Source organism: Microtus pennsylvanicus, chromosome 21, assembly GCF_037038515.1.
Source record: "Microtus pennsylvanicus isolate mMicPen1 chromosome 21, mMicPen1.hap1, whole genome shotgun sequence".
Lineage (NCBI taxonomy): Eukaryota > Metazoa > Chordata > Mammalia > Rodentia > Cricetidae > Microtus > Microtus pennsylvanicus.
In genome coordinates, this window is record NC_134599.1 from 16,324,441 (window position 1) to 16,346,008 (window position 21,568).

At 38.2% G+C, this 21,568-nt stretch overlaps 1 protein-coding gene across 9 annotated transcripts in view; it reads left to right on the forward strand.

Moving 5' to 3' along the window:
• Ncoa1 (nuclear receptor coactivator 1) overlaps positions 1-21,568 on the forward strand; it is a 225,052-nt gene that overhangs the window by 145,851 nt on the left and 57,633 nt on the right. For all 9 annotated transcript variants that reach the window (XM_075955620.1, XM_075955623.1, XM_075955616.1 and 6 more), the window contains 3 exons: positions 7,513-7,692; positions 10,579-10,674; positions 15,342-15,482. In XM_075955620.1, the coding sequence (XP_075811735.1) occupies positions 7,513-7,692; positions 10,579-10,674; positions 15,342-15,482 (417 nt within the window). The remainder of the gene's footprint in view (positions 1-7,512; positions 7,693-10,578; positions 10,675-15,341; positions 15,483-21,568) is intronic.

Consider the following 21,568-nt stretch of genomic DNA (forward strand, 5'->3'; position numbering starts at 1 on the left):
ACTGCCCTGCTCTCAGAATAAAGGACAGAAGGAAGAGAAGGGTCAGGAGGGGTATGCTGCTATATTTTATACTTCCAAAATGTAAGCATTTGGAATGTAAGTTTTTCTCAACTCCTTAGTCCAACTATGACTGGATGAATGGCATTATCTCCAGCTGCTGTTTCACACACTAAACTGCTGATCCTCTAGGGACGTGAATGGACTCACGGCTGCCCTTTGCTCCTTGAATTTTGAGACTCCTGCTAGAAAGATTTTCAGGACTCAAGTTCCAATTACTCCTATCGCTTGAATTCCTAGTCTCTAAAGTAGATATGTTTTGTCAGTATAATTTATTTAGTAGAAAATGGAAAACTTTACATATTTGATTTCCTATTCAATTTATTTCAGATTTTTTGTTCCTGTTTCTCCCACTATTTCTTTATTCAACTACCTCTGAAATAAGGCTAACATCACACAGATAAATTAATCAAACATGAATTTTTCTTAGAGACACGGTGTGATAGCAGTTAGGAGGGTCCTCACTACCATTTAGTACCATTTACTGATGCAGGAGCTCAGGGAAGAGAAACTAAGATCCCTTTGTGTCACTACAGGTGACACCTGAGTTTCTTCCTCTGGTTCTGCCCTATAGTTTCTTTTGTTCAGTTATTCTGCAGATCTTGGATGCAGATTTAATTGAGCTAATTCATTTTATTGTTGCCTTAAAAAAATTCATATTCCCACTGGGTAGTAGTGGCACATGCTTTTAATCCCAGGAGAGGCAGAGGCAGGCGGAGTTCTAGGAAGGCTCCAAAGCTACAGAGAAACCCTTGTCTCCAAAAAAGAAAAGAAAGAGAAAATTCATATTCCCATCTGTATTAACAAAATATTTGTTGAGTTTAGCAGATTGCCTGGTTGGGAAGAGAGCTGAGGTCAGAAAACACTGAGCTTTCTTCTGCTCCCTGAAGAAGGGGCTCATTGTTCAAAAACCACAACATTACTCATCCCAATGTGGTTACTGTGGATGTGTTACTATTCAGTTTGCCCCCATCACTGCCAGGAGGTTAATAAGACTGGAGTGTCATCTAATATCTGATATCATGGTGATTCTGCTCCGAGCACCTGTAGGTCCTTGACTAGCCTTTTCCAACTAGCTTCCAACACAACTGGGAGAGATGTGGCATATCTCTGCAGCGGCACCATTTCCTCATTTCCCCAAAGAAGGAAAGAACAGAAACCTAGGAATGATACAGCCTAACTGTACTGCCAGTACGAGAGAGTCCACCCACAAACAGGGCATGCTCAGGAGTTTATCACCTAGTTCTGCAGTGGCACTTGGTCACCTGTCAGACACCACTGAGAAGAATAAAGCCCAATTGTACTAACTTAGAAAAGATGCTTTTCTAAGAAGCATTGAAGAGAAAATATATTGTTATTGCATCTATACTTAAAATCTCCATTATCAAAACTATCAAATTATTAAAAATCAGAAAGCAAAATAAGGTCGAATCATTATGTATGTATACCAACTTCCAAAAAAATGTTTCAGACTATAAAGAAATTTGAAAAATTAAGATCATTATTTACAAATCTGCATATATACACATATTTACCTTATATATGCATAGTTCACTGCTGTGAATCGAAGATTATATTTTTGTTTTCATTTACATCAAGAAATTTCAAAGGCTAGCATAAAAGTGTGTTTTTAATAAATAAATAAATTTTTAAAAAATTGCTTTTCAGTTTATTTGTGTAGAAGACTTCGGTGTCTAAAGTCTCTACTTTCATGCATAATACTTTACTTATAAAGGGGTAAAATTAAATTTAAACACTGAAAAGCAAATATAGTGAGAGGTTCTGTCCATGAAGATGGACAGAGCTGGAGAGCTGGCTCAATTGGTAAAGTGCTTGCCACACAAGTCTGGGTAAAGGTATGGGCATGGTGGAGTATGTCTGTTAAACCAAGGCTAGAAAGTCAGAAAGATTCCTGGGACTTGCTGGTTAGCCAGTCTAGCCACATGGGGGAGGTCTAGGTTTAATAAGAGACTTTGTGGAAAGAAAAAGACAAGGAGGACACTATTGAGGAAGATACCCATTGTGAACCTCTTGTTTCCACATGCACACACATGCATATACCCACACAGACATGTGCATACACCACGCACACACACATACAAAGGCCTATATAATATGGCGAAGATTTATTTGTAAAATTCTCATAAGCTGTGACTCAAAGTTTGGAAAAAATATGGAAATAAATTCTCACAGTCTGTGGCAATTCCAGCTCTAGTAATGCAGACACTATAGAAATTAAGATCACTGGCCAGGTGGTGGTGGCGTATGCCTTTAATTCCAGCACTCAGGAGGCAGAGGCAGGTGTATCTCTGTGAGTTTAAGACCAGCCTGGTCTGCAAAAGTAAGTTCCAGAACAGGCTCCAAAGCTACACAGAGAAACCCTGTCTCAGAGGGGGGGAAAAATTAAGATCATTAAGATCGCTGACATTTTGGTATAAAACAGACGTGGGTAATGCGTTCTTCCTCTACCACCTGCTAGCAGTGTGACCTTGAAGCACATTTAATTCCTTCTTTCATAGGAAGTTTGGAGGGCATTCAAATGATACTTAACCTATCTCCTAGTTGAATTTCCTTTAAGTTCAGTAACTATTACTATTGTTGACTTTATCTAAATGTTTTTGGACTTTTAATTTCATGAGAGATGGATCTGTAATTTTGTATTACTTGATATTTTAGGTGTCTTAGAAATTAATCCCATTGAAGAACATTCTTCTCCTTTCATAACTTGCTCCTTCATCTGCTCCCCACAAAACTGAGGCAGATGTTTTTACAGAAGTTGTCAGTAAGAAAGTTCAGTTTTCCTTAGTTCTTTTTAGAATTGAGCTTTAAAAATAAAAATATTTAAAATAAAATAAAATTGAACTGAATAACTGCTTCTTTATTAAAAAGAATTCTGGGCTGAGCATGCAGCTCAATGGTAGAGCACTTGCCTCAAACACACCTGGCAAGCAGTTAGGCCCTGAGTTTAAGTCCCAATACTGAAACAAGAAAAAGCCTTTTTATTGTTTGTTTCTGCAATATCTTGATTGGATTTTTGTTACCATTTTTTTAAACACTAGTAGCTGCATTTATTCTTTAGAGAGGGATTGTGGTGAGAAAAGAAAGAACAATTAGTAGAGATTAGACAGCCTCCCCAGCACACTCAAACAAAGCCCTGGCTTTCATCAGTACTTTATATCTCTAGTCCAGATCTAGCCTTCCATGTCCAGTGGAGAACACAGAGCCTCTGTTTGTCTTTCCATGAAATGGCAATCATTGTAAGTAAAGACTTAGCATTTAAAAGATTTGGGTTTAAAATAAAAGCTCTCTTGTAATAATTTAGATAAGCCAAAAGAAATCTAATTAATATTACGATATATAGAGATCTAGTAGTACCATCTGAAATATCTACCTGTATGTATTGGAAGAGTCAGTATCTGACTATTATTTATTTATTTAAGAAGTATGCTAGTTAAAATGTAATTTATTGACAGAATTAATTTAGTGGCTATAGTTATTAGTTCTCAATATTTTTTACTAACCAAAAAGTTTTTCTTTTTTATTATTATTAAAAATTTTCACCCTCTCCCATTCTCCCCACCCTCTCCGCCTCCCTCTCCAGTCCAAAGAGCAGTCAGGGTTCCTTGCCCTGTGGGAAGTCCAAGGTCCTCCCCCCTCTATCCAGGTCTAAGAAGGTGAACATCCCAACAGACTAGGCTCCCCCAAAGCCAGTACATGCTGTAGGATCAAAACCCAGTGCCATTGTCCTTGGCTTCTCAGTCAGCCCTCATTGACCGCCACATTCAGAGAGTCCGGTTTGATCCCATGCTTTTTCAGTCCCAGTCCAGCTGGCCTTGGTGAGCTCCCATTAGATCAGCCCCACTGTCTCAGTGAGTGGGCGCACCCCTCGCGGTCCTGACTTACCTGCTCATGTTCTCCTTCCTTCTGCCCCTCATTTGGACCTTGGGAGCTCAGTCCAGTGCTTCAATGTGGGTCTCTGTCTCTATCTCCATCCATAGCCAGATGAAGGTTCTATGGTGATATGCAAGATATTCATCAGTGTGGCTATAGAATAGGACCATTTCAGGCTCCCTCTCCTCAGCTGTCCAAGGAACTTGTAATAGCCAGAACCTGGAAACAACCTAGATGCCCCTCAATGGAAGAATGGACAAAGAAAGTGTAAAATATATACACATTCGAGTACTACTCAGCAGTAAAAAACAATGACATCTTGAATTTTGCATGCAAATGGATAGAAATAGAGAACACTATCCTGAGTGAGGTAACCCAGACCCAAAAAGATGAATATGGTATGTACTCACTCATAACTGGATTCTAGCCATAAATAAAGGACATTGAGCCTATAATTTGTGATCCTAGAGAAGCTAAATAAGAAGGTGAACCCAAAGAAAAACATATAGTTATCCTTCTGGATATTGGAAGTAGACAAGATTGCCAGGCAAAAATTAGGAACTTGGGGGTGGGGGTGAGGTGGGGGAAAGGGGAGATGGGGAGAGAAAAGTGAGAAGGGGAGGATGGGGAGAGCTTGGGGGAATGGGACAGTTGGGATGGAGGAAGGGTGGATATGGGAGCAGGGAAGTATATATCTTAATTAAGGGAGCCATTTTAGAGTTGGCAAGAGACTTGACTCTAGAGGGGTTCCCAAAAAGTTTTTCTTACAGTTTTTCTGCTCCCTCTTCCTCTATGATCCCCGAGTCTAAGGAGAAGAGGATTTGATACAGCTGCCCCATTTAGGACTGAGCACTCCATGGTCCCTTATTTTCTATACATTGACCATTTGTGGGTCTATCTGTTACTTGCTGTCTACCACAAAAAGAGTTTTCTTTGATGGGGATTGAGAGATGCACTAATCTGTGGGTGTAATAATGTCTTTAGGTGTCAACTTAATACACGTCCATGTAGCAGACTAACATTAGGTTATCTTCTAGGGCCTGTGACCTACCTACCAGAGTTTCTTGGCCCCATTAACAGTGCCAGGAATTAGTTCAGTCATATTGAATGGGCCTTAAATCCAATCAGAAAGTTCATCTCATAATATCTTTGCCACTATAACACCAGGAGACATATCTTGACAGGCTGGTTGATATTGTTTCTACAGTGTTCATAGCTGAGAAAAACTGAGGATTACTTTCCTTCCCTGGTAGCATGCATAGCACCATCCAGGATAATGTAAACTAGCCAGTAGTGGAGAAGCGTCCAGGTTGGTCCCAACTTAGTTAAAAACCAGAGGATTACTACAGCAAAACAGGGACACATAGTTGCCCACATGAACTTACAATGACTGTGACTGCGTACGCAAGACCCAATAAGCCCACGCCAGATAAATTCCCAGTCTAGAGAGAGGAGGTAGTCATAAAGTCTCATGGCTGACTAAGGAGCTGTTGGAAATTGGTTGTTGCTGGGGAAAAGAGTCAGATTTCTTCAGACATGTGGTCCCTGAGACATGTGCTGAAGATAGTCATACGGCCATGCACATACTGGCAACACTAAGTGGACTTAGTGAAGTTTTATAAAACAAAGAAAGGGGGCTGGAGAGATGGTTCAGTGGTTAAAAGCACCGTTTGCTCCTCTGGAGAACCTGAGTTGAATTCCCAGCACCCACACAGCAGCTGGCAACCGTCTGAACTCCAGTTCTAGTGGGTCTGTCACCCTCCTCAGACTTCTACGTGCACGGCACGCAGGTGGTGCACAGGCATACATATAAGCAAAACACCCATATACATAAAATAGTAAAACTATAAACATATATGTAAAATGTCTACTTATGTTTATATATAAACAAAAGCATGAAATTGGAAGGGAACAGTAGTGAGTAATAGAGGGAATGGGGTGGGCTTAATCGGAACACATTATATGCATGGATGAAATTCTCAAACAATAAAAAAGTTTTTTCTTAAACTTTAGGCTAACAGGTTACGAAATTAAACTTTAAGGAAGTCCCTTCATCCCGCTGCTACCTGTTCTCCTTTTGGCTTTTTATGCCATCTTGATTGGAGTCCCTTCTCTGCCTATTTTTCTTTTTTCTCTCCTGTTTCTCATTATCTGAACTGAATTAAATATATATTTAGCTGAATTTCTTGTGCAACATTTAGCAAGTAGATTTTCTTCTCAAGTACATTCAACAAGCTGAGATCATCCCAGATAGTGACTGGATAATACCATGCAAAACAAGTGGCAAACAAATTCTTAAAGAAAAATCATTTTTTAATCATAGGGTCTTACTGACTTTAGTTGGAGAAGAAATCTCTAAAAGTGAATAAGTAGGTTAATTTTTACATTAATTTTACTGTATAATTTAGCCTATATGTGTTTCAAAAGTAAGAAAAAGGCCCTCACTATAAATCCACAAATTGGACATGTGTATGAACTGTCATCTGTATTTTATTATTTCCTACATTGTTTCCTCAGTGTTAATAGAAACCTTGTTTCTTCTTTGAAAAGAGTGGTAACTGGGGCCTGAAATAATGGTCTGTAAAATCTCTAGTTTGATAATGGAATTACAGTCTCTAGGGATTTGGGGTGATTTACTGTAGACTGTATAGTACAGTTGTCTTTAGAGATTATACAGTAGATCCTTAATTTTAAAGATGAAGCACTGGAAATCAAATATTAAATGACCCAAGCCTAACGACTTGGGTTAAAATCAGAACTTAGTGCAAGAGAGTAAGTTTCCATACTTTCTTTTGTCCTCACAGAGTGAAGGGATGGGTAAAATGAAAGTGGGCCAACAGTGGCAGGGTATATTTAAAACCCCTCTGGCCACCTGGGAACTCATAAGCTGAATAGGACATTGTGGGTAGGAAACTGTGACTCATACAATAGGGATTTGTACTTGAAATATACAGGCATCTTTCCTAAAACTAATTTGATTTTCTTATACTAAAGGAGATAATGTTTGTTTGTTAGCAATCTTTTGGTACTGCTGATTATCTACCATATTCAAAGTATTGTAACATATAAACTATGCTAGTTAAATTAACCAAGTACAGGAAAATGACTGTCAGAAACCAATATGGCTCTTGTCAAAGTCACGGAGTCCTTGGACAAACTTTTAGTCTTCTGCCCCGTGCACAAAGAGCCTACCATTAGGATTGGCCTTTGATGAGTCCTGCTTAACACTGTAGCTGTGGCCTTAAATTTTCTGGCTTGAAATACATAGCAAATAAAAAGAGCTAACTGCCACACTAGTAATTTTTAATATTGTCTTTGTTTCTAAATACTGTTAGTGAAGTGGTGTATCTGCTATGTGAGCTCTTATATATTTTCTTGGAAATATTACAATTTCTAACTGGTAAATGAGCCTTATTGACTCAGTATATTAGATCTGAGGATATATGTCAGTCCTTTAATATGAATATCTAATTAGTCAAATGCTTTGAAGTATTTTTTTGTATCTTCAGAATTTATGCTGTTCTCACTTTATCCACAAACATATAATCAATTTTGCCTCCCTAGTAAATGGAGTTCCCTGGCCTCAAGAGGCAACACGCCGAAATAGCCATACATTTAACTGCAGGATGCTAATTCACCCTCCAGATGAGCCAGGTACTGAGAACCAAGAAGCTTGCCAGCGCTATGAAGTAATGCAATGTTTCACAGTGTCACAGCCAAAATCAATCCAAGAAGATGGCGAAGGTAAAGCGTCATTTTAAAGTGATTGTTTTATCTTTGGCTTGAAGGAACGGGGGAAATTGATTACACACTACCTTCCTAAGATAATGTTTCTACTTACTCTATTATATGTCATAACCACAGTCCAATTTTCTACATTTTTTTTTTGAGATAGGGTCTCACTTTGTAGCTCTGGCTGACCTGGAACTTGCTGTATAGACAGGGTAACCTCAAACTCACACAGAGATCCATTTACTTTTTCCTCCCAAGTATTGTTATAAAGGTATGTGCCACCAGGCCCAGCCCATTTGGCTTTTTTCACTGTTTGCCCTCATGGCCTTCAACTCCTTATGTAGCCTAGGCTAGACTCGAACTTAGCAGTCTCCTGCCTCAACTTTATGAGTGCCAGAATTGCAGGAGCATAATTCCATGCCAGAATTTTTTTCCTAATACTATAAACTACACTACAAATATGTCAAATTGGTCCCTTAATAATACCCCTAAAGTTTCAGCTTTATGCCCGCATTCTCACTTAGATGTCAAATAATTCAAACCAATTTGCTGCCTTGAAATAAAATAGGTAACTCCCTGCCCACAGTTGGAAATGTACCAGTTACAGCAAGCCGTTAAATAACCCTGGTGTTTATAAAGTTTCACCTTTAGAATGTAGGAGACTTTGGAGGATGGCGCTGCAATTTTCAGACTATGCAAAAATCTTATAGAAAGTTTATGAAAAAAAATGGAAGCTTTGGTTGAGTTGATGTTAGATGGATTTCAGTATGTAATGGTGGATGGGTATGTCATCCATGTAAACATAGACTCCGTTAAGTTTAGGAACACCACAGATGGGGACCTGGAGTAAGGACCAGGGAAGAGAGGAGATAAGTCTGTGAGAGGCAGTTCAGCAAATCTGAGCACAGGGCGGAGGTGATGACCAGCAAGAACTTTGCACAAATTGCCATTTTAATATCATTAGTGTGCAGTAGTATATGTAGCACCTTTTTAAAAATGTGGAATGGGACTCAAAAAATGTATATCCTAAAAATATAAAGTTCTCTGTTGCCAATTATGATGACACAAACCTGTAATTACTAAAGGGAATGTAGAGGCAGGGGGATTACAAGTTTTGAGGCCTACCTGGTTTACATAGTAATTTCATGGCCAGCCTGAGCTACATAGTAAGACACCTTATGGAGAGTAGGGATGTTTGTTTGTTTGTTTGAGAGTCCCACCAAGTGAATTCAGATTACTCATGTTGAAATGTAGACCCATACATAGGTTTATATAGATCACACTCTTTACTGATTCTACTAAATAAATCTTGCATTACTTATGTCTCTAAAGTTAAATCACATGTCCACCCCAGACTGGGATACATAGTCCCTGACCCTTCTCCCCCTCCAAGAAAATTCTTTGTCAAAAGAAAGGTACTACCACTTCAGATATAAGTCTTGGTTTTGTTATATGATCATTATCTTTATAGTGGTTATGAGAATAATCTGCAGCATGGAATACTGATGCATGTAAGGTATTGAAAATAAAACTGTAGTTTTTAAAAACATTATTAAGGGGCTGGAGAAATGTCTCACGGGTTAAGAGCACTGGCTGTTCTTTCAGAGGGCCCCGGGTTCAATTTCCAGCACCCACATGGCGGCTCACAACTGTCTGTAACTCCAGTTCTAGGAGATCTGACATCCTCATACAGACATACACACAGGTAAAACACCAATGCACCTAAAAAAATAAAAATTAAAAAAAAACATTGTTAAGGGTGTCTTAGGGTTTCTATTGTGATGAAACACCATGACCAAATAACTTGGGGAGAAAAGGGCTTATTTGGCTTACATTTCCTCATTGCTACGGTCCATCATTTAAGGAAGTCAGGACAGAAACTCAAACAGGACAGAAACCTGGAAGAAAGAGCTGATTCTGAAGGCATGGTGGAGTGCTGCTTTACTTTCTTACCCAGTGCAACCTGCCCAGGGTGATCCCACACACAATGGCTGAACCCTCCCACAGCAGTCACTAATTAAGAAAATACCCTGCAGACTTGCCTGTATGAGGCATTTTCTTCATTGAGGTTCCCTCCTCTACAGCGACCCTAGCTTGTGTCAAGCTGACACAGAGCTTGCCAACACAGTGGGGCTAAAGAGATCGCTGCAAAGTTAAGGGTACTGGTTACTCTTCTAGAGGATCCAGGTTTGATTCCCAGCACCCACATGGCTACTCACAACTGTTAGTAATTCCGGTTCCAGTGGGTCTGGTGCTTTCTGGCCTCTGTAGGCACTGCATGGACATGACACACAAATATACATGCAGGTAAAGCATTCATACACATTTTTTTAATTAAAAAATGATATTGGGGGCTAGTGACAGAGCCTGTACTTGGCAAAATCTAAGTCCCTTGAGCTTAGTTCATAGCAGTGAAAGCAACAAAAATAAAATAAACAATCGGGGCTGCTTAAGTCCAACCAGACTATTCCCCTGGCTGTTAGCATCTGTCTCTACAGTTTATGTGCAAGTATTCAGTGGCAGGAGCTTTCCCCTGATACACTTTCTGCTTAGAGCTACCAGTTTTGTTTCTACTACGTTATGATGTTAGCAGTGGTTCTCAACCTGGGAGTCTCAACCCCTTAGGCAAACCTCAGTCTCCAAAAATATTCACATCATGATTCATAACAGTATAAAATTACAGTTATGAAGTAGTAATGGAATAATTTTGTGGTTGGGGTCACCACAGCATGAGGAACTGTACTAAAGGGTCCCAGCATTAAGAAGGGTGAGAATCACTATGTTAGTGATTCTAATATTATAATAAATCCTGAGACATGCAATTTTAAAATCAAAACTATTAAGTAATTAATTATCTCTATACTTTATTCTTCAATTTTCTCTTCTTGTTTTGGGCAGATTTCCAGTCATGTTTGATTTGTATTGCTCGGCGATTACCTCGGCCTCCAGCTATTACAGGCGTAGAGTCCTTTATGACCAAGCAAGATACTACAGGTATTCAAAAAATTAAAAATTCTCCATAGATATTAATAATGTAAACTTAGCAATGATGATATCCAAATGTAATATTCATCCTCTGCTTTCCATTCTTATATAGAAAGCATTTTAAATAGTCATCCTGATGTTGCTATTTAGATGCTATAATTGTTGTCATGGGCATCATACTGTAGAGACCATTCATATATCTGGACCATCTTTATAATCAAGGAAGAAATTTGAATTTGTAAACATATGTAACTACATTTGCAAATGGATATAAAATATGGTGGGTTTGATATTCTGTTTAAAAGTATTTGGTGGGGCCATCCAGAAGGTTCAGTGGGTAAGAATTTGATACCTGAACTCACATGTAAAAAAGGGAAAACCAGTTCCTATCACAGACAAAGCATACACACACACACACACACACACACACACACACACACACACACACACTGTCACCCAAATAAATACGAGTAAAATATGTAATGTATTTGACAAGTAAAAATCAATAATAAGAGGTAACCATACCAGTAGGTGTATTCCTATGCCCCAGCTCCTAGATGGGCTGAAGCAATTGCATCACTTGGACCCACACTTTAGGACAAGACTAAACAGCATAGCAAGACCTTCTTTCAAACAAGCACAAAGTGAGTGTTATAGTTCCATATTGTGGTGTATTTTTGAGGATCATTTTTGAAATTATTGTGGTAATTCCAAAAGGTCTTGCTTGAGGGTTGAGCTAATATTGAGCCATAGAGCATCAAGTATGAAAAGTGCCACGTGTCCTAAGTGTTTGCACTGGAAGTGGTCAGTGTGGCAGGGCCTTCTTTACAATGAGCACTCCTGACTCTGGAAACAGATAGACCAGGTCTAACCTTAGTAGGACCCAGAGGTAGGCAGTAGGGGTGCCTGAAAATAATGCTTTCTTCTTAAGAGCCCCTTAAGATTTGATTCCCATCTTGGACAAATTGCAGCTGTTGTTTGAAATTCCTCAAGGCTTTTTACTAGCTAATTCACCTTCACGGTGATATTCAGGTTTTCACGTTCCTGCATACTCAAAGGCGCATCTCCCAGTCACCACCCTAATTGTAAAACAGAGGTATAGATGGTAGAGATATATTTTTGAGAAGAAATTTTTAAAAATGACTTCAACTGACTTTATTCTTTCTTTGTCCATTTTAATGTACATAGCTTTTTTCCCATTCTGTTTTGTTTTGTTTTGTTTTTTTGTTTGTTTTCAAGACAGAGTTTCTCTGTGTAGCGCTGGCTGTCCTGGAACTCTCTCTGTTGAGATCCACTTGTGTCTCTGCCTCCAAGTACTGGGATTAAGGCAGTGCACCACTGAGCCTATCTTCATTCTTTAAAGATTCTTTTATCTTTAACAACTTTTAGCTCTTAAAAATCTGGTATTCTTGTGTTATGTGTTGTATTCTTTATTTTTAAACAAAAAGTTACAAATACTTCTTCTAAAAAGAAAGTGAGAAGTAAATTAGCACAGATATGAAAAAACACTAAGGAGAGGCTTGGGAGTGTGGAGAGACTGCACCCCTCTCCATCCCTTTCCCAGTCTGCCACAGATCATGTTCACGTGAAGGGACTGCACCCCTCTCCATCCCTTTCCCAGTCTGCCACAGATCATGTTCACGTGAAGGGACTGCACCCCTCTCCATCCCTTTCCCAGTCTGCCACAGATCATGTTCACGTGAAGGGACTGCACCCCTCTCCATCCCTTTCCCAGTCTGCCACAGATCATGTTCACGTGAAGGGACTGCACCCCTCTGTAACTCTTTTTCAGTCTAGCATGGATCATGTTCACTTCCATTTTCTTTCATGAGCCACACTGGAAAAATTCAATGAGCCCTTATTGAAAGCCAGAAATATTTTATAGGGAAAAAAGGATGTTTCATTGACAATGAAAACTGGTCTTTTGTCAGTAACTGATTAATATAAAAAGAAGTCAAATAAAGGCTTTATGAGACATAGAATGAAAACCTGTTGAGAAGGATGTTTGTCAGGCTGTGTAGTAAGTATTAGACATGAGAGACTTAGTGAACAAGCCAGTAGTGTAGCTCAGTGGGGCAAAGGCACATGGCACAGCATAGCAGCCCGAGTTCTATCTCCATATCCCACATAAAGGTAGAAAGAGAGTACTGATACCACTAACTTGTCGCATGACCTCCTTTCATGCCCTGTGGCACAAACACATATACACACAGTTGGCAGTAGGATATTTCATAGACAGTACTTTTCAACTTATTCTCATTTCTGTAAGTAAACTGCTACATTAAATCAGAAGAATTTAAATAGAAATTTCAGCTGCACCTATTATAAATAAATAAAAATAATCATGACAGTTTAAAATAAGAAAATTAACTTCTGGACTTTTCAATAATTGTTCAACTAAAGTCTGGAGCGATGACTCAGCAGTTAAGAGCACTGGCTACTCTTGTAGAGGACCCAGGTTTGATTCCCAGCACCCACATAGCAGCTCACAACTGCAACTCCAGTCCCATGAGATTTGATGCCCTCTTATGGCCTCCAAGGACACCAGGCACACACATGATACTCAAACAAAAAAAAAAAACACATACACATAATTTTTGAAAATAAGGAACTTACTTGTCTTCTGAGTGGGAAATGGTAACCGATTGCCAAGAATGAAAATATTTATCCCCAATGAAGTATTTTCCTTTGATACTACACTACCTTCAACCACAGTACTGTCCTTCACCTCTTCTCCCAAGTTACCAGAGAAATACAGTAAACTTAAAGCTAGTATTTTCTTATATCATAGAGTAGAATTTACTGAAAATACTAGTGAGGTAAAGTAAATATTGAATACTGCATTTTAATGTTACTTTTTAACTATATGTGGAGTGATTTATTTTTGAGACAGGGTTTCCCTGCATAATAGCCCAGACTGTCCTAGAATTCTCTCTGCATATCAGGATGGCCTCAACTCATAGAGATTTGCATGCCTCTGACTCTTGAGTGCTAGGATTAAAGGCGTGCACAATTATGCCTGGCTTTGTGTCCCTTTTTTTTTTAAGTCCTCCTTCTGGGTTGGTTGGTTAGTTGGTGGTTGGTTCAACTTCCCTTTGGTAAGCAGAGATACTCTAAACCAAACTCTTCATGGTCCTCCTTTAAGCATAATCATTTAGTTTTATTGCTGAAGACATAATTACTTTCTCTTCCATAACTCCACAATTCCAGACCCCCCCCCCACATGCACATATACACACACCCCCATCCCTTAGTCATTGCCTAAGAAGAGCATTATTGTATATGAAGATGATGTAGCAGGTGAGTTGCTGTTATGATAAACTTTTGTGTATGGCATAGTAAGAGACAAAAATTACATTATTAAAAATTTGTTTATGCTTTCAATTTCAGTGTTCACTAGACTCTCTTCAGACTGTTTTAAGTAACAAAATTCTCTTATTTAATTTTGAACTGGTATTCTTTCTATCTACATTTATTCCAGGAGTTGAGTGATGAGATCCTCAAGTAGAGTTGGGTACCTTAGATCCCAGACCATTACAAGTTAAAGGAAAGTTAATGAATATTTTATTAATTAGGAAACCAAATTGTGGGAGAAGAGAGTGTGTAATTTTACTTAAATGAAAAAGCATATACATTATGTAGGCTTGACTTGATTATATCAAGAGGAGGAAATACAATCAGGCATTCATAGGAAAAGAAACATAAAAATACTCAGCCTTGTTAGTAACTACAGAAATTGAAATCTGGATATCAATGAGATACCAGTTTTTCACTGAACTATTTCCAAAAAATACAGAAGCTGGTCAAGAACAAGTGATAGAGAAGATGCTGAGTTGGCAGAGCCCTTGGAGTAGGGAAGTGCTGGGGATTGAACTTGGGCTCTTGTGGGTGTATATAATAAAAATGGTCCCAAAAATATTATTATTAACTGAACTCTTATTAACTGAAAAATAGCTTGCCAGAATTTTCTCAAAACCAATAGGAAATTTGGGCAAATACAGCTATATCAAATAACTGATGAATTTTATAAAGCATTATTTCAATAGTATAATGCCTTGCAAACCTTAAGGTTTTTATTTAGTTGCCTCCAGTCTTCATTGTAGACGTGCCTATAGGAATTAACTAGAGATAAAAATGGAAAACCTGCTTCTTTCTCATATTCTCTTCACATAGTCATTGGGAAATAGCTTAGACTAGAAAAATACATTTAATTTTTCCTTCTGTTACCTCATAAGTAACGCAGTTAGATGTCAACACACAGAAAGCAGTAAAGAGGAGCAGTGTGCAGGAAATGTAATCAAAGAACAGGTCTGAGGATTTTAACTGATACGTTTTAACAGCTCCAGATGACTTTGCTCATTTTGTATTTTGGGGAGTTGTTTGTGGTTGTTTGTAACAGGGTCTCATGTAGCCCAGGCTGACTTTAACTAATTATATAGCTAATGATGACCTTGATCTTCTAATTTTGTGTGCCTCTACCTCCCAAATGCTGGGATTACAGACATGTACCATCATGGCCTGTTCAGCAGTACTAGGAATTGACCTCAGACCTTCATGTATTGTAGACAAGCACTGGACCAGCTGACCTACATCCTTAGCTTTGATGCGATGTTAATACCTGACTAGAACTAAATCTCACACACTAATGCAAATGTCAATTTTCATTCTTTGTGCAGGTAAAATCATCTCTATTGATACTAGTTCCCTGAGAGCTGCTGGCAGAACTGGCTGGGAAGATTTAGTAAGGAAATGCATTTATGCTTTTTTCCAACCTCAGGGCAGAGAGCCATCTTATGCCCGACAACTGTTTCAAGAAGGTAAAACATTTTTTCTCAATTTTTTTCATTAATCTGTGTGTTACTATTGAGTAACTTTTCTTAGAATTTATAGCTTGATAAGTATTTTCTCCAAATTACAGCTTCTGTAATAAATTTTAGGAAAGGAAGAAATGGGTAAGCAAAGTAACTCATGAGTGGATCCTGAAACCCAGGATGCACATCCTAAAGACTAGGATGTCATGTGGCAGTCACTCACTCATTCATTCATTAATTCATTCATTCAGCAGATGTGTCCAGTTCCTTACATGCATAGAACACTATGTATATAAGGTGCCAAGGATACAGTGGTTGCTAGGAAGCAGGGTTGTTCTCACAGTTTTTGAGGAGAATGCAGGGCAGCTAAAATCAGTGTGACCCTTATGATAATAGAAGTATAACTATTAAAAAAGTAAAGTCAGACTTGATAGTTTGTGAGAGCAAGGGATTTTCTGTTTTTTGTCTGTCTCTTAAAGATTTTCCCCAGGAAAATAATGTGTCAGAGAATATCTGGATGGCAGAGAGCTCTGTACCATTCATTTTAACTTCGTGCCTGTTGAAGTATGTGTCTTCTGACTTAGATTGAAGTTCTGACAGTAATCATACTTAGCATATCTGGGAGGTCTGTGGGAGCATAAAACAAGTATATTCCATACCCTTAAGAAGTCAACCAATATTGTCAGGAAAGTAGAGGAAGTTATTTGTGAATCAAGGTCAGAAAGTTCTAAGAGATTTAAAATTAAGGGATTGTTTATGTACTTTAAAATATTGTCATATATGGTAGCCTAGTACTCCTTTTTCAATGTAAGCTTTAATTTGATAGATTCTATTAATTGCTAGTCCTAAAATGCAATGAGATGTTTTCATTATTTTCACACCCTTTTTAATTTTGACATTTTTCCCATAACATCTGTCCTCAGTTTCCTGATGGTATATCATCCATTACATCATAGGTTAGTTGCTTCCTAATAGGAAGATTTTTTTTTCCTGAAAGCCATCTGTAGAAATCTCAAAGTTGTAGTTTTTCTGGAACAGAGTAGTAGTTCTCCAGAGGACTCCTTACTAAACTCCATGCCGCTCCTCAAGACTATGCAAAGAGCCAAAAATCTGTATTATTTTTAACTTTCCCAGGCAGTCCCAATGTGCATCCTGACTTGGAAGGATAATATTGATAGATTCCTTCTACTAAGTGTGAACTTTTGATTTTATCTACAGTGTTTTTGACTCTTGAATAGGTTTGGAACTTGGAGCACAGCCTCCACTCATTACTTAATGTGTGAAGTAGTATGTGGGTCTCTTTGATTTTTGTCATAATTTCCAAAGTCAGCCTCCCATAGCATAGCTGAGATTTTACCTATAGTTGGTATACATTTCCACTGGGGTAAAACAGGTATTTATTACACAAATGATTTAGCTTCACACAGATACAAAAGAGCCATAGTTTATAAAACATTAGGAGTCTCTGTGAATTAGGGTAATTAAAATCTAATAAGGAGTTAATCTTTCTGCATACGAAGTACAGTAATTTAGAGGACAGTGTGAGGAAAGAAATTGTAGTCCAGCTCCTTTTCCTCATCAGACATTTCTTAATATAATGCCTTCCACTTTTTGAGAAAAAAGAATTCCTTGATAAAAATGACTTTTATTTTTTTTCCCCTTGAAACTAAGATCACCAAAGTTCATATGAGTCTGGTTCTAGGATTTTAGAGATTAAAGACTATTTGTCAAACAGCATGCCATGGATAAAGTACATCTTCTAGTATTTTATATTCAACAGATCTATACTGGTAAGAGAGATATAGTCTTTGAAAACATGTGCAACTCCCCTGTTAAATTACCTATTGAATTAAAATCTCAGATGAGGGCCCAGATAGCTTAACAGACCTTAAAAATAGTGATAAAGTTTAAGAATCATTCGCCTGTCAAAGATGGAGAGAGTATTAATTTACACTTGCAGTTTCTCTGCTGCCTGGCACGTATGGGCAGTGTGAAGCCAGTGAGACATGTTCATGGTAGAATGACTGTCATCAGACAGACAAAAGATGAGTGTATGTGTGGGGAGATTGTAAATTAGTATGGCCATTATAATGAAAAGTATGGCGATTCCTCAAAAAATGAATAAAAACAGAACTATCATACAATTTAGGAATCCCAGTTCTGGGTATAAAACCAAAGGGACCAAAATCAATATAATAGAGCAATACCTATATTCTATTAGTCAAAATATGGAATCAACTTAAGTGCTTATCAATGGATAAGTGGAAATGAAGAAAATATTCATATATACACACACATACACACAATGAAATACTGTAAGGCCATAAAAAAGACGATACTCCTCTGATAAACCTGGAGATCATTACAATAAGTGAGAGAAGCCAAGCACAGAAATACAAGTACCATATGATCTTATACACATACGGTGTAGAAACAGTAGAATGGTGGCTATGAGAAGCGTAGGTGGCTTATGGAGGGGGGGGGGAATTGTTGAGATGATGTTGCTAAAAGCATTACAGTTGGATATGTATGAGGGATAAGTCTTAACAGTTCTATTGTATGCATAAACAGTATAGCTAATGACAATATATTACATTCTTTTTTTTATTTTCGAGACAGGGTTTCTCTGTAGCTTTTTGGTTCCTGTCCTGGAACCAGGCTGGCCTCGAACTCACAGAGATCTGCCTGCCTCTGCCTCCCGAGTGCTAGGATTAAAGGCGTGCGCCACCACCGCCTGGCAACATATTACATTCTTGAGGAACACAGGAAGGAGAATAGATATTAAGTCTTCTCACCATGAAAGTGATAATTGTGTGTGATATAGCATATGTTAATTAGCTAGATTAAACCATTCATGATGAATAAGTACTTCAAAGCATAATAATGCATAGTTAAAATGAATAGAATTTTATTTGTCCACCTAAATAAATTTAAATTTAGAAGAAAAAAGAGACAAATTTTGCTACTATATCCTTGATTTTGTGTAAATTTTTATAGTGATTACTAGACAAGAGAAAATTTTCTTCCATCTGTCATCTTTTTCCCTTTCCAATAATTTACTATTTGAAGGTAGCAATTGTTATAAAATCCTAATATTTATTAACAGTTTTGTTCTTAGCTTAGTTTTTTGTTTTGTTTTGCTTTTGGCAGCTTTCTACCAAGACAATTTATGAAGTGTTTGTTTTGTTTGAAGTTTTTTGGTGGTGGGGAGATAGAGTTAGTGCCAGCAATTGCCAGGAATTGAACCTAAAACCTCATACATGCTAGGCTAGTGCTTTAGGAAGTACCCCAGGTTTTTTGGTTTCTGGGTTGTTTTTTTTTTTTTTTGACCCAGCCTCTCCTGTAGCCCAGGTTTGTCTCGAACTAATTATGTGACTGAGGAAGCCCTTGAATTCCTGACCCTTTTGCCTCTACTACCCAAGTGCTGTGATCACAACAATAGACTGTGACACTCAGCTCATAAAATACTTCCAAAGGATGCTTACTACTTCATCTTCCAGAGTCACATTTGTGACCACAGGTCAGTCTCAGAACACAGGGGAACCCTGCTTCAACCAGACTGAAGCCATAGGTCTGCACTGAGACTGGAGAAAAGTGTATTTCAGGTGGCTGCTTGTTTGTTCCCAGCCGCTTAGCCCCAAAATAATCACACAGAAACTGTATTAATTAAATCATTGCTTGGCCCATTAGCTTTAGCTTCTTATTGGCTAACTCTTATATTAATTTAACCCGTTTCTATTAATCTGTATATCACCACGAGGTTGTTAGCTACCAGCAAAGTTTCAGCACGTTTGTCTCCGGCAGTGGCTTCATGGCGTGTCCCCAACTCTGCCCTTCTTTCTCCCAGCATACAGCCTAAGTTTCCCACCTAGTTCTGTTCTTCCCTGCCATAGGCTCAAGGCAGTTCTTTATTCATTAACGACAGTAGGAACTCCCACACCAAAAGTGGATATTAAAACCACTTGAGGAACTTTAAACTAGGAGGAAGGTGATATGAGTAAAAAGAAATTGGCGAAGATTTATAGGTTCTGTTCAGTTCAGACTAATACTTCAAAGAGAAGTTGAGATTAAGATGCTTCTGGTATCCTGAGCATGATGGATGCAGGTGACAGTTGTCAAGTCAGACTTCATGGACCTACCATGCTACTAAATGAGTCTATAGCCTAAGATGTTTTCTAACAGAGAAATTAGGAAAATATAAAGCCAGGTTTCACAAGCTTTTAATATATGTAACCAGGAAACATTGTTTTGTACTTAGCTGAGTTTGATACAGGCTCTATTTTCCCATTTTAGAAGATTCATGGCATGTTTAGGGTATTTTAAATTCTTTCATTACTCAGAGTACTTATTTTCCACAAAGTGTTTTATTTATTTATTAAAAATTTCCACCTCCTCCCCTCCTCCCATTTCCCCCTCACTCCCCCCACTCCCACTCCCCCTCCCTCTCTAGTCCAAAGAGCAGTCAGGGTTCCCTGCCCTGTGGGAAGTCCAAGGTCCTCCTCTCTCCACCCAGGTCTAGGAAGGTGAGCATCCAAACAGACTAGGCTCCCACAAAGCCAATCCATGCAGTAGAATCAAAACTCAGTGCCATTGTCCTTGGCTTCTCAGTCAGCGCTCATTGTGAGCCACATTCAGAGTGTCCGGTTTGATCACATGCTCCATCAGTCCCAGTCCAGCTGGCCTTGGTGAGCTCCCATTAGATCAGACACACTGTCTCAGTGGGTGGGTGCACCCCTCACGGTCCTGACTTCCTTGCTCAAGGGAGTTTTGGATGTTCACCTGGAAATCAGATTGTAGCCAATGTTGCCTTAAACCAGGGACAGGCAGGTTCCCAGAGCAGTAATCCCTCTTTGAACCATGTGGATGTCAAGGTCTAAAAATGTGGGTAGTGTGACTAAGGAAGTGAATTTTTCATTATATGTAATTTCAAATGGCCACATGTAGGCTAATGCTGCTGTGTTGAGCAGCTCTGTAAAGTAACCAGTGTTTCCCTGTGTAATAAGGAGATCTGAAAAATGAACAAGATAAAGAAATGGATAAAATGGAGTAAGTAAAACAATGTAAGATGTGTTATCTGTTTTGTCTGGCCTTGTAAAAACTCGTGTAAATAATATATTGTATAATGCCACTTTTCTGCTGAAGTTGTGTTTTTCTAAATAAATTATTTAAAAGCTATAAACAGTTGAATGTTAACATAATTTTTTAACTGACTATAGCAAAAATTTGCTTATACTCTTCCACAGAAGTCATCAGTGTGTATTAAAGATTCTTTTCATCCTTTATTAATTACTGAACTTCTCCATGCACTGTGTTTGGCAAGCATGGCAGTGACTTAGATGAAAGTATGCAAAGCTTACATCCTCCCTTCTGTACGCAGGCAGCTTTATCCTACTGCCAATTCAACAGACTCTTCTGCCTCAGTCAGTACCAGACACTCAAGATAAAAGAGATCATAGCTTCTCTTATCTTGAATAGTATGTAGTATAAAAAATATTAATTGATCATCTAAAATCTCTTCAATGTGATATTAAAAGTGTAATTAAGCAGCCATACTGGCACAGGTTTTTAATCTTAGTACTTAGCAGATTGAGGCAAAAAGAGTATAAGTTTGAGGCCAACTTGAGCTATAGAACAAATTCTGGGATAGCCCGGGCTACATACAGAGACTTTGTCACAAAAAATGAATGTATTCAAAATATTTTTTACAGGCTTAATTTTAACAGTCATTTGTGATAGTAGTTCTTGTATTTCAGTGGGTATTACCTTTTTAATCTTTATATTGACAATCTATTAAGCCTCAAGATAGAATTCTATGGTGTTACTAAAACAACAATGACATTTCAGTCCTTCCGTCTTGGAGAGTTTCTCCATATTTCACAAGCACTTACCTCAGTAACTAGATTCTTGCCTGCTGCTAATAAACAGTTAAGACAGAACTTATATGATATTGTTTATAAAGCAATTTACTGACAACTTAGCTTTTGTTCCTTACTAGTAATAATTAATTTTATCTTAATTTGCTTGTTAAATTTTAAAAATTATAGCATCAAAAATAATATAGATATGTGTAATAATTTGTCAGATGGGACCTG